Below are 14,668 nucleotides of genomic sequence, written 5' to 3' on the forward strand. Positions count from 1 at the left end.
GTGTGTGTGTTACGGATCGAGGTTCTTTTGTGCCTCAAACTGGTCTAGTCCCGTCATTGACACCCACATTGGGGTCGGCTAACTCTGCAGCACCAACTGGCCATCGCATGAGGAATCAGGTGGCTAGAGTTTTGTACCATCCTGAGCCTAAGTGCTCATGCAGCCACACTGAGCATGTGCAGCTGAAGACGGAGATCGCGGCCCAGGAGAAGAGAAAGGCTGAGGTATTAAATCGTGCATACCGGGAAAAAGATAATCTCCGGCAGGCCACTTTCCGGGTATGGGGCTCGACATACCAAGGACAGGTCCGGCATTTTATCTGCCAAAAGGGATGGGGCTTTATTTATGAACCGGGCCTGGAGGCCGAGATCTTTGTGTCCCGGAGGGCTGTGGCCCCTCATTTGCCTACGGGCCACCCGGGCCGAGACATAGATCCCGGAGAGTTGGTCTCATACACCCAGCATTGCGGAGAGAGGGGATGGTTCGCCCTCGATGTAAAGAGGTGGGTAAAAGTGGGAGAAGAGTTTTGTATCCTACCCTCTCCACCATTTCCAAGCCCCAATGAAGATTAGGGTAGCGGTTCCCGGCTACCCCAGTTAACCCCCAGTTGTACCGTTATACAGTTAAAAAGGACCATGGCTCAGGACTGGCGAGCCAACCCAAAACATTTTGGGCCTTGTAAATAAACCCTGACCACCTCCACGTCCTGCTGCAGTCTCTGGAGAGGCTGACTGGAGGAAGGGCCTGCAGTGAAGTAGGCCGAGGCCCAGTCACTACCAAAACCGGTGACTACCCTCCAGGCCAGGGGTTCCCGGACTTGGGGCCCGTGACAAAGACTGCCAGGTAAGGAACTTTTTACCCGGCCTGTGTGTGCATCACCCGGACCTGTTCCTGGTCTTAGGCAAAGGCGTGTGCACCAGTGTTTAGCGGTGGCACCAAGGAATAGGTTGTTTTGGGTGGGGGCGTGATGAGAAGGTGGTCCGGTCCGTCCCATTCCCTTCTATATGTTGTACAACGTTTAAGAAATGTGCCTCCCGTAAGGGAAGAAAAATTGTAAAATATGTTATTATGCTTGTATTTATGTTTTACTTTTCTAGTTCCGGTTTAAATAAATGGTGGTGGTCAGACAGCCCGCGGACGGTCTGTATTTTACCAAGGGGGAATGTGACGCCCTGGCAAAACCAGGTAGTCACACAGATTAGGCCCCCGCACAACACCTTTCCCACACAGGGTTAAACCAGCTGACCTGAAAAACTAGTCACCCCCTTAGAGTAGGACAGACGCACCAGTGGGCGGGACCAGGCGAATGGAAAACGCCCACTTAGGAGTCTAGAGCACCTGGGGCGGGAAAACAAGCAGATTAGCTTGGAGTTGAGTGAAGTGGGAAGGTGAAGTTGACAGGTGCCGGGGTGGGAGCCCTAGTGCCTTGTCTAGGTGGCAGACAGTAGTCAGAGTCAGCAGGAGATGGGAAGACGGCTGACGGAGATCTGAGGTGGACCAGGACAGGGTTGTAGCCTGCCGGTACTGACACCTGAGAACCGACCCGGAAACCGTGCACAAGAGGGTACTCGGACCCTGAAGCCAGGACCGGCACCGACGGCCTAGCTAATTAACCGATTGAGGGCAGGATTTTAGGTCCTGTCCCAACCTAAGTCCCGAAAAGTGACAACCACCCACCGAGAGGGATAGGGCATCCGCCAGGGCCCGGTAGATCCCACGGGTCAGCGTCGACGGGCACGGTTCCCCACAAAAGGACACACCGGGAGGTCCATTTTAGAGAAACACAAAGTGCAGAGGAGAGGGACACTGACTACTAGCCCAGGAGGGGGACCAGATACACCCGTCAGCGGAGGCCGGCCATCATCACCTTGGTTTACCAAAGAACAATGTATTTATTGACTCAATACTTCGGTACCACCTCGTCTAGCACCAGGACAACTGAACTGTGAGTGTGTTGAAACCTGCAACTCTGCACAACACTTGGTCCTGGGGCATCCATCCCTACCCATGTAGGGGTTAACAGCTAGCTGCCATTACATCTCCCCCGGGTATCCTATAACAGCAGCGGTGGTGCTACATCTCACCACACACCTTGGGTGGCATCACAGACAGTTTACAATAGAGCCCGTACATCTACGTCCTCCCCTTTTATTCGACGTGTCCGCGCGACCCCCGGGTCCAGAACACCCCTCAAGCCACATCGTAGGTCCGGATCCAAGCAGCGCCGGCTGCTGGCGTGGGGGTGGCACACATACATACATAAACACACATACACACATACATGCACTCTGCTTTATATATTAGATATATATAGTCTTAATGTTTTGATGTCCCTTTTTTGCTTCCACATAGTAATAATGTCCCCTCTGTGCCTCCAGATGTTAAAAGTCCCTACTGTTCTTCAACTTAAGCCTAAAGCACCCAACCATGGTGAGTGACGGAGTCAGGAGCTCATGGCTCTCTGCTCCACCATATTTTTCAACTGTGTTGACTTCTTTAAGATGTGATACAGTTGAGTTGTGCTTTGTCTGGAGATTTTTTTACTACTCTCGGAGTCTTAGAAGTTTTCCCTATTTCCAGGAATTTCCCACACTATCTGGGTGAATAGACAAGTATGCCATAGATGTATTTGTAGCAAATCTCTTGGGTTAAAGGAAAGTCTGGGGCTACTGATGCCAAACTTATTTTAAGTTGAAATTTCAAAATGACAAATAAATTTACAGTGATTTCAAAGATGAATGAAAAACAGGTATAGATCATAAAATAAATCACAACCTAAAATAACAAATTTAACGGTTATCCAAGAAATTCCGCTCTACAACATCATTGATAATACTGCTGTCAAATGAAGTCCGGAAGATGATCCCCTGCCATGTCCAGCCTCGAGCAATCATCTTTCCGTCATATTATAGACGTCCCATCCATCCTTTTAAAAGGTTCTGGAAACAGTCAATTTTGAAAATAATTTCCGAATGGATTCTCTGACATCTCTGTTATTTAGACTGTATATTAGCGGGTTTAACATCGGAGAGACGATGAGATAAAATATAGACACATATTTCTCCCGATCTGATGAGTATTCTGACGATGGACCAAAGTACATCAACATCCCAGTCCCAAAGAACAAGGCCACCACCATGATGTGAGAGGTGCACGTGGAGAAGGCTCTGGACCTGCCGGCAGATTTAATCTTCATCACAGAAGCTATAATACAAATATATGATATAATAATCAGCATAAAGGGCATAAGAAGAGATACAAAACTGATGGAAAATATGAGGTATACGCTCAGGTGGATGTCTCCGCAGGCGAGCTTCAGGATGGCCAAGAGTTCACACATGAAATGGTTTATGAGGTTGGGATAGCAAAGTTTCATTTGAGTAAATAATGAGGGGATAATGCAAGTTATGAAGGTAAATATCCACACAAAGGCCGTTAAGTGGAAGCAGGTGCTCCACCTCATCGCAACCGGATAGTGGAGCGGCCGGCAGATTGCCACAAATCGGTCATAGGCCATGAGAGCGAGGAGTTGGCATTCTGTTCCTCCCAAGTAAAGGATCCCATACACCTGCATGCCGCACAGACCGACTGAGATGATTCGACGCACAGAAAGAAGGTCCAAAAGGAGCTTAGGGACAACGGAGGAAGAATTACACAAATCCAGAAAGGCTAATATACAAAGAAAAAAGTACATGGGGATGTGCAACCGACGGTTCACCAGGATGATAAAGATTATCAGGAGGTTTCCAGTAAAGGTGATGATGTAGACACCGAGGAAGACAAAGAAAAGGACAAAGTTAATGGTTGGGTTGTCCGTAAATCCCAATAATACAAATTCTGTGGGAGACGTCAGGTTATTCATGTCCATCGTGTGCATTCAGGATGATATACACAGTGCAATACTTATAATGGAGGATACAAAGCTGTAAGAAGGGTAAACATATACTGAAGATGAAAAAGTAAAGAAAGAAACAAAGAAAGAAAGAAAAAATAGAGAGAAAGAAAAAAGAAAGAAAAAGAGAGAAAGAAAGAGGAAAAAGGAAGGAAGAAAAATAGAAAGAAAATAGAGAAAAATTGAGAGTAAGAAAGAAATAACTAAAGAAAGAGAAAAAGAAAGAGAAAAAGGAAGGAAGGAGAAAAAAGAAGAAAGAAAAAATAGAGAAAAAGAAAAAAAGAATAAGGAAAGAATAAGGAAAAAATAAGAAAAAGAAAGAAAAAGAAAGAAAAAGGAAGGAATAAAGGAGAGAAAAAAGAAGGAAGAAAAAATAGAGGAAGAAAAAGAAAGAGAAAAAAATTGGAGAAAGTAAGACAGAAGGAAAGAAAAAGAAAGAAAAAAGAAAGAAAGGGAAAAAGGAAGGAAGGAAGAAAGGACAGAAAAAGGAAGAAAGAAAAAAATAGAGAGAAAGAAAAAAGAAAGAGAAAAAAATGAGAGAAAGTAAGAAAGAAAGAAAAAAAGGAAGGAAGAAAGGAGAGAAAAAGGAAGGAAGAAAAAATAGAGAAAGAAAAAAGAAAGAGAAAGAAACGAGAGAAAGTAAGAAAGAGAGAGAAAAAAAGGAAGCAAGGAGAGAAAAAGGAAGGAAGAAAAAAAAGAGAAAGAAAAAAGAAAGAGAAAGAAATGAGAGAAAGTAAGAAAGAAAGAAAGAGAAAAAGGAAGGAAGAAAGAAAGAGAAAAAGGAAGGAAGAAAGGAGAGAAAAAGGAAGGAAAAAAAAATAGAGAGAAAGAAAAAAGTTAGAAAAAGAAAAAAGAGGAAGGAAGGAAGTAGAGTGTAAAATTGATAAGGAAAAGGAAGACAGAGAAGTAGCAGTAGACAGTAAAGTTAAGGTTATAAAGGGGAAAAAAGTAGGCCAATGAAAGGCAAAAGGAGGGAAAGAGGAACAAGTAAGAGAATATGGGCTGTGAAAATGTATATAAAAAAGAAAGGTAGATGATGAGATACAAAAAGTAAGCAAAAGCAGATTAAAAGAAAATGAAGAAGAAAAGTGTAAGAAGAGTTAAAGATGAAAAGTGAGGAGAAAGAGATGAAGGAAAGGGAGAAAAAGAGAAATAGATTAGATGGAAGACGAGAAAGAGAATAAAAAAGAGGGAAAAGGAGAGAAAGAAAAAAGCAACAAAAGGCTTGAGAATAAGGATCTGGGGAGTGGAACAGAACAGTAAACAGAAAAAAGTCAAAGAATATGCAGAAGAAAATAGATGAAAAGAATAATGAAAGAAAAGAAATAAAGAACATAAAGAAGATCAGGATCAGTAATGAGGAAGTAAAATGAGAGAACGAGAATGATGGATGATGAAGAAGAAAAATAGGAAGAAGAAGAAAACAGATAAGTAATGGAGGCGAGACAGAAAAAGGAAAAAGAAAGAAAGATAAAAAAGAGAAAAAGAATGTAAGATAGGAAGAAATAATCAGTAATTAGCATAACAATTTTGAAATCCACTTTAGAAATCTATTTTTCTAAACTCTATCAGGAATTTGTGATAATTAATAGAGGGGTCGTCTGTTCTGGATTTTCATCTCTTTGACAGATTGCAGAACAGTTACAATAGGGTCACTATGGAGGACCTGACCTGTTCTTTCCTTTCCTGCTCTTTCCTGTTCTTTCCTGTCCTGTCATTTTCTTTTCTGTCCTGTCCTTTCTTGTCCTGTCATTTCCTTTCCTGTCCTATTGTGTCTTTTTTGTTCTGTCTTTTTCTGTCCTTTCTTGTCCTGTCCTGTCCCATCATTTCCTTTTCTGTCCTGTCTTTTCTTGTCCTGTCCTTTCCTGTCTCTTCCTGTCCTGTCATTTCCTTTTCTGTCCTGTTCTTTCTTGTCTTGTCATTTCCTGTCCCGTCCTGTCATTTTCTTTCCTGTCCTGTCCTTTCCTGTCTCTTCCTGTCCTGTCATTTCCTTGTCTGTCCTGTCTTTTCTTGTCCTATCCTATCCTTTTCTGTTCTATCCTGTCCTTTCCTGTCTCTTCCTGCCCTGTCATTTCCTTTCCTGTCCTGTTCTGTCTTTTTTGTTTTGTCTTTTCCTGTCATTTTCTTTCTTGTCCTGTCCTTTCCTGTCTCTTCCTGTCCTGTCATGTCATTTTCTTTCTTGTCCTGTCTTTTCCTGTCCTGTCCTTTCATGTCTCTTCCTGTCCTGTCATTTCCTTTTCTGTCCTATCCTTTCTTGTCCTGTCCTTTCTTGTCCTGTCCTTCCTTGTCCTGTCCTGTCATTTCCTTTGCTGTCCCATCCTTTCTTGTCCTGTCCTTCCTTGTCCTGTCCTGTCATTTCCTTTGCTGTCCTGTCCATTCTTGTCCTGTCCTTCCTTGTCCTGCCCTGTCCTTTCTTGTCCTGTCCATTCCTGTCCTTTCTCGTCCTATCCTTTCTTGTCCTGTCCTGTCCTTTCTTGTCCTGTCCTTTCTTGTCCTGTCCTTTCTTGTCCTGTCATTTCCTTTGCTGTCCTGTCTTGTATCTCATACACATTTGATAGATATGATCATACACAGTGTAATGCCTTATTTTCTCAGTGGCAGGTCAGTACTTTGTATTCTATTCTAATTCTGATGTAGAGGATCCTTCTTACAAGTAGGGAAAGCTCAAAGCAGAGAACAGAGAACATCTTTACTAAAATAATTCAAAACATTCTACAAAGACCCGTGTGACACCACACATCGTTGTGCGAACAATGTAAACTTCATAAATCTCTCCATAGGCTGTTCATGCGTTATATCTATATCACCGCTATACGGTGTTCTCCAACTGCAGCGCAGTGTGAAAAAGATATAGGGTCGGTCAAAGGAAATTATGAGCCGGGGTTTGCACAGGGGGAAGCTGCTCCTATGGAGAAGGACACACCAGAAGATCATGCATTTGTTGCCAATGAACACTGACTATCTAACGCTACATATCTATCTACAGTTGAAACCAGAAGTTTCCCTCCACTCTCTATAAAGACATATCTGCAGGTTTTTACCTCTGCTCTCTATAAAGACACATCTGCAGGTTTTTACCTCTGCTCTCTATATAGACACATCTGCAGGTTTTTCCCTCTGCTCTCTATATAGACACATCTGCAGGTTTTTCCCTCTGCTCTCTATAAAGACACATCTGCAGGTTTTTACCTCCGCTCTCTATAAAGACACATCTGCAGGTTTTACCCTCTGCTCTCTATAAAGACACATCTGCAGGTTTTTCCCTCTGTTCTCTATAAAGACACATCTGCAGGTTTTTACCTCTGCTCTCTATACAGACATCTGCAGGTTTTTCCCCTCCACTCTCTATACAGACACATCTGCAGGTTTTTCCCTCTGCTCTCTATACAGACACATCTGCAGGTTTTCTCCTCCGATCTCTATACAGACACATCTGCAGGTTTTTACCTCCGCTCTCTATACACACACATCTGCAGGTTTTCCCCTCCGCTCTCTATACAGACACATCTGCAGGTTTTTCCCTCTGTTCTCTATAAAGACACATCTGCAGGTTTTTACCTCTGCTCTCTATACAGACATCTGCAGGTTTTTCCCCTCCACTCTCTATACAGACACATCTGCAGGTTTTTCCCTCTGCTCTCTATACAGACACATCTGCAGGTTTTCTCCTCCGATCTCTATACAGACACATCTGCAGGTTTTTACCTCCGCTCTCTATACACACACATCTGCAGGTTTTCCCCTCCGCTCTCTATACACACACATCTGCAGGTTTTTCCCTCTGCTCTCTATACAGACACATCTGCAGGTTTTCTCCTCCGATCTCTATACAGACACATCTGCAGGTTTTCTCCTCCGATCTCTATACACACACATCTGCAGGTTTTCCCCTCCGCTCTCTATAAAGACACATCTGCAGGTTTTTCCCTCCGCTCTCTATATAGACACATCTGCAGGTTTTTCCTCCACTCTCTATACAGACACATCTGCAGGTTTTCCCCTCCGCTCTCTATACAGACACATCTGCAGGTTTTTCCCTCCGCTCTCTATATAGACACATCTGCAGGTTTTTCCTCCACTCTCTATACAGACACATCTGCAGGTTTTTCCCTCCGCTCTCTATATAGACACATCTGCAGGTTTTTCCTCCACTCTCTATACAGACACATCTGCAGGTTTTCCCCTCCGCTCTCTATAAAGACACATCTGCAGGTTTTTCCCTCCGCTCTCTATATAGACACATCTGCAGGTTTTTCCTCCACTCTCTATACAGACACATCTGCAGGTTTTTACCTCCGCTCTCTATACAGACACATCTGCAGCTTTTTCTCACTATCTGACATGAAATAAAAAAAAAACCTTTCCCATTTTAGGTCAATTAGGAACTAAAATTATTTCTATTTACCATATTCCAGAATAATGAGACAGAGAGAATGTTTTCAGGCATTTTTCTTCCTTTCTGCACAGTGAAGTTTCCCTCCATGTCATTAATATTTGGGGGCATTGCCCTTACACTGTGTGACTTAGGGGAAATGTTTTGGATCCTTCCAGAAGCTTCTCACAATAGTTGGTGGAATTTGGGCGGATTCATCCTGACAGATCTGCTGTAGCTGAGTCATGTTTGTAGGTCACTGCTCGTTCCGGCCTTTTCAGCTTTGCCCATAAATTTTCAATAGGATTGAGATCAGGGTTTTGTGATGGCCACTCCAAAACATTGACTTTGTTATCCTTAAGCTACTGTGTGACCAGTTTGGAAGTAGCTTCAGGTCATTGTCCATTTGGAAGACCCATTTCCGCCCAAGCTGTAAGTTCCTGGCTGATGTCTTGAGATGTTCTTCAGTATGGCACATAATCTTCTCTCCTCATGATCCATCTATTTTGTGAAGTCACCAGTCCCTCCTGCAGCAAAACAACCCCACAACATGATGCTGCTGCCCCCGTGTGTCACAGTTGGGATTGTGTTCTTAGGCGTCAAAGCTTCTCCATTTTTACCCAAATGTAATGATGGTCATTATGGCCAAACAGTTCAATTTTAGTTTTGTCAGCTCAGAGGACGTCTCCAAAAATAAAAAATCTTTGTTCCTGTGTGCATTTGCAAACATTAATCTGGCTTTTTATGTTTCTTTTGGAGTAATGGCTTCTTCCTGGCAGAGTGCTCTTTTAGCCCATGTTGATACAGGACTCGTTCCACTGTGGATAATGACACAATCTTACCAGCTTCCGCCAGCATCTTCACAAGGTCTTCTGCTTTTGTTCTTGGGTTGATCTGCACATGTCTGACCAAAGCACGTTCATATCTGGCACACAGAACCCGTCTCCTTCCTGAGCGGTATGATGGCTGGACATTCCCATCTTGTGTGTACTTGTGTTTAATTGTTTGTACAGATGAATGAGACTCCTTCAGGTATCTGGAAATTGCACCAAAGGATGAACTAGACTTGTGCAAGTCCACAATTCTCTTCCTGAGATCTTGGCTGATTTCTTTTGACTTTTCCATGATGCTACACAAAGAAGCCATGTGTTTCAGGTGTGCATTACAATACATCCACAGGTGTGCCTCTAATTAACTCAGATGTTGCCAATAAACCTATCAGAAGCTTCCAAAGACATGACATCATCACATGGGCGGCCCCATATTGTTTAAAGGCACAGTACTCTTAGTGTATGGAAACTTCACTGTGCAGAAAGTAATAAAAATACCTGAAAACATTCTCTCTGTCTCTCATTATTCTTGCATTTGGGAAATAGAAAGAATTTTGCTTCCTAATTGACCTAAAGGTTTATTTTGATTTCATGTCAGATAGTGAGAAAAGCCTGCAGATGTGTCGGTATAGAGAGGGAAAAACATGCAGATGTGTCTGTATAGAGAGTGGAGGGAAAAACCTGCAAATGTGTCTGTATAGAGAGTGGAGGGAAAAACCTGCAGGTGTGTCTGTATAAAGACTGGAGGGAAAACCCTGCAGATGTGTCTTTATAGAGAGGAGGGAAAATCCTGCAGATGTGTCTTTATAGACAGGGAGGGAAAAACCTGCAGATGTGTCTGTATAGAGAGGGAGGGAAAAACCTGCAGATGTGTCTTAATGGAGAGGGAGGGAAAAACCTGCAGATGTGTCTGTATAGAGAGGAGGGAAAAACCTGCAGACGTGTCTTTATAGAGAGTAGAGGAAAAAAACCTGCAGATGTGTCTGTATAGAGAATGGAGGGAAAAACCTGCAGATGTGTCTGTATAGAGAACGGAGGGAAAAACCTGCAGATGTGTCTGTATAGAGAGCGTAGGGAAACTTCTAGTTTCAACTCCATCTATCTATTATCTATTATCTATCTATCGATCAATTTACACACATGGACAAAATTGATGGTACCTTCTTCTTAGGTAAGAAAATCCCATGATGATCAGTGAAATAATTTGAAACTGAACAGTAAAATTTCAAATAAATTTACTACTAAACATAAAGTAATGAATTTGCTGTGCCGTTCACTCCTGGGAACATTATCGATCGTCCTGAGTGTCATCCACATGTGAATAATCTTTCTCACTGTAGAATGATGGACTTCAATTGTTCTCAGATTGTTGCACAGTAACAATTGCTTGTCTGAGATGATTGTTGATGTCTTTCCTTTTTAGCATTAAGTTAACACATACCTGAAAGCTCCAGACCAGCAAACTGCCCAAACTTCTGCTTTTATACTGGTGATCACACTTTCTGATGATCATTAATCTAAGACATTTAATAGCAGCACCTGACTGCTACTACCTCTCTTAATTCCTACAAAATCAGTAAGGGTGTACTTATTTTTTCACACACTGCTTTTTGCATTTTGGTCCAGTTTTTGTGAAGAAATAATGACACAGTGCACTTTCTCATGTGTTGTTCATCTGAGGTTGTATTTAGCTAAAATTATGACCTTCTAACAATCAGATGTTCTTTTTATGTCCTGATAAGCAGAAAGCATATATATAGTTATTATTACTCAACTTATTTTTTCATGACTCCATCCATAAGGCCCCTCCTGCGTATATACACATATTCACACCAGGCACATATATACAGTTGTGCTCAAAAGTTTACATACCCCGGCAGATTTTTTTGCTTTCTTGGCCTTTACTCAGAGAATATGAATGATAACACAAAATATTTTTTTTTCACTCATGGTTAGTGGTCGGGTGAAGCCATTTATTGTCATCTACTGTGTTTTCTTTTTTTAAATCATAATGACAACCAAAAACATCCAAATGACCCTGATCAGAAGTTCATATACCCCAGTTTTTAATACTGTGTATTGACCCCTCTAATATCAATGACAGGTTGAAGTCTTTCGGGGTAGTTGTGGATGAGGCTCTTTATTTTCTCAGATGGTAAAACTGCCCATTCTTCTTGGTCAGATGGTAAAGCTGCCCATTCTTCTTGGTCAGATGGTAAAGTTGCCCATTCTTCTTGGCGCCTCCAGTTCCTGTAGATTCCTGGGCTTTCTTGCATGAACTGCACGCTTCAGTTCTCACCAGAGTGGCTCAATGATATTGTGGTCAGGAGACTGAGATGGCCACTCCAGAACCTTCACTTTATTCTGCTGTAGCCAATGACAGATTGCCTTGGCCTTGTGTTTTGGATCATTGTCATGTTGGAACTTCCTAGTACGTCCCATGCGCAGCTTCTGGGCTGATGAGTGCAAATTTGCCTCCAGTATTTGCTGATAATATGCTGAATTCATCTTACCTTCAACTTCGGCCAAGTTTCCTGTGCCTTTGTAGCTCACACACCCACACATCATCAGTGATCCACCTCCGTGCTTTACTGTTGCAATGGTGCTCCTTTCATCATAGGCCTTGTTGACACCTCTCCAAATGTAATGTTTATGGTTGTGGCCCAAAGGTTTGATTTTGGTCTCATCACTCCAAATTACCTTGTTCCAACAGTTTGGAGGCTTGTCTCTGTGCTGTTTGGCATATTGTAGATACTTTGTGGCATTAGCACAGTAATGGCTTTCTTCTGGTGACTCAACCATGCAGCCTATTTTTCTTCACATGCCTCCTTATTGTGCGTCTTGAACCAGCCACACCACCAGTTTTCAGTGAGTTCTATATTTCAGCTGATGTTATTTGTGGGTTTTTCTTGCATCCCAAACAATTTTCTTGGCAGTTGTGGCCGACATTTTTATTGGTTTACCTGATCGTGGTTTGGTTTTTACAGAGCCCCTGATTTTGCATTTGTTAATCACAGTTTCAGCACTGCTGACTGACATTATCAATTCCTTTGATATCTTTTTGTATCCCTTTCCTGTTTTATACAGTTCAACTATCTTTTCCTATAGATCTGTTGACAATGCTTTCCCCATGACTCAAAATCCAGAAATGTCAGTGGCTGGATGAAAGATGCAAGAGCCTGTCTGGATCCCAGAAACTCACTCAGCTTTTAAGCACACTGATTACAAGCAAACATGTCAGAGGTGTAAACAGGTCTCAGGTGTAAACAGGTCATAGGTGAGGATGTTACCTTTATTAGCCATTCAAACCCATTTGTGTCAGCTTTGGTGCATGTTATCAGGCCAAAATCATCAGGGTGTGTGAACTTTTCATCAGGGTCATTTGGATGTTTTGCTTTTTATGTGTCATTATGATTTAAAAGAAGAAAACATAGTCATTTGTCAATAAATGGCTTCACCCGACCACTAACCATGAGTGGAAAAAAGATTGTGTGTTCTCATTCATATTGTCTGAAAGAAGTCCAAGAAAGCAAAAAATCTGCCGGGGTGTGTAAACTTTTAAGCACAAATGTATAAGATATGCACATAAAATAGACACAGTACAAACATGCACGCAAGCACATATACAATATGCACATACTTATTGCTATACACACACAATGGATTTTTTTATGATGCGCTTGTTCAGACATACAGATTTTGGTTTTTTTTGTTCATTTTTATGTTTACGTACACTTCACTATATGAAGTCTTAGTTTTTGTAAAAAAAAAAAAGCGTAATTTCTAAAATGACATTTGACCAATAACTTATGTAACATTAATTCTATAATTACCAATCCCCAAAAAAAGATTGATTATATTGTTGGGGTAGTTACATTTATAGTGATAAAGAAATATGTTATTTGTTAATTTGTGATTTTTATTTTTATATATATATATATATATACAGTGCCTACAAGTAGTATTCAACCCCCTGCAGATTTAGCAGGTTTGATAAGATGCATATAAGTTAGAGCCTGCAAACTTCAAACAAGAGCAGGATTTATTAACAGATGCATGAATCTTACAAACCAACAAGTTATGTTGCTCAGTTAAATTTTAATACATTTTCAACATAAAAGTGTGGGTCAATTATTATTCAACCCCTAGGTTTAATATTTTGTGGAATAACCCTTGTTTGCAATTACAGCTAATAATCATCTTTTATAAGACCTAATCAGGCCGGCACAGCTCTCTGGAGTTATCTTGGCCCACTCCTCCATGCAGATCTTCACCAAGTTATCTAGGTTCTTTGGGTGTCTCATGTGGACTTTAATCTTGAGCTCCTTCCACAAGTTTTCAATTGGGTTAAGGTCAGGAGACTGACTAGGCCACTGCAACACCTTGATTTTTTCCCTCTTGAACCAGGCCTTGGTTTTCTTGGCTGTGTGCTTTGGGTCGTTGTCTTGTTGGAAGATGAAATGACGACCCATCTTAAGATCCTTGATGGAGGAGCGGAGGTTCTTGGCCAAAATCTCCAGGTAGGCCGTGCTATCCATCTTCCCATGGATGCAGACCAGATGGCCAGGCCCCTTGGCTGAGAAACAGCCCCACAGCATGATGTTGCCACCACCATGCTTGACTGTAGGGATGGTATTCTTGGGGTCGTATGCAGTGCCATCCAGTCTCCAAACGTCATGTGTGTGGTTGGCACCAAAGATCTCGATCTTGGTCTCATCAGACCAGAGAACCTCGCACCAATCTGTCTCAGAGTCCTCCAAGTTATCATGAGCAAACTGTAGACGAGCCTTGACATGACGCTTTGAAAGTAAAGGTACCTTACGGGCTCGTCTGGAACAGAGACCATTGCGGTGGAGTACGTTACTTATTTTATTGACTGAAACCAATGTCCCCACTGCCATGAGATCTTCCCGGAGCTCCTTCCTTGTTGTCCTTGGGTTAGCCTTGACTCTTCGGACAAGCCTGGCCTCGGCACGGGTGGAAACTTTCAAAGGCTGTCCAGGCCGTGGAAGGCTAACAGTAGTTCCATAAGCCTTCCACTTCCGGATGATGCTCCCAACAGTGGAGACAGGTAGGCCCAACTCCTTGGAAAGTGTTTTGTACCCCTTGCCAGCCTTGTGACCCTCCACGATCTTGTCTGTGATGGCCTTGGAATGCTCCTTTGTCTTTCCCATGTTGACCAAGTATGAGTGCTGTTCACAAGTTTGGGGAGGGTCTTAATTAGTCAGAAAAGGCTGGAAAAAGAGATAATTAATCCAAACATGTGGAGCTCATTGTTCTTTGTGCCTGAAATACTTCTTAATACTTTAGGGGAACCAAACAGAATGCTGGTGGTTTGAGGGGTTGAATAATAAATGACCCTCTGAATAAACTTTTCGCAATTTAAAAAAAAAATAAAAAAAGAAATAACATTCTTTTTTGCTGCAGTGCATTTCACACTTCCAGGCTGATCTACAGTCCAAATGTCACAATGCCAAGTTAATTCCGAATGTGTAAACCTGCTAAATCTGCAGGGGGTTGAATACTACTTGTAGGCACTGTATATATATATATATATATATATATATATATATA

The 14,668-nt window shown here is 42.1% G+C and overlaps 1 protein-coding gene across 1 annotated transcript; it reads right to left on the reverse strand.

Moving 5' to 3' along the window:
• Window positions 1–2,929: 2,929 nt before the first annotated feature.
• On the reverse strand, window positions 2,930–3,868 carry LOC142297438 (olfactory receptor 2D2-like). Its single transcript, XM_075341666.1, has one exon. It carries the CDS (start codon window positions 3,866–3,868, stop codon window positions 2,930–2,932), a length of 939 nt encoding a protein of 312 aa, XP_075197781.1.
• Window positions 3,869–14,668: the final 10,800 nt, after the last annotated feature.

This window comes from Anomaloglossus baeobatrachus, chromosome 3, assembly GCF_048569485.1.
Source record: "Anomaloglossus baeobatrachus isolate aAnoBae1 chromosome 3, aAnoBae1.hap1, whole genome shotgun sequence".
In the NCBI taxonomy this organism is placed as follows: Eukaryota; Metazoa; Chordata; class Amphibia; order Anura; family Aromobatidae; genus Anomaloglossus; species Anomaloglossus baeobatrachus.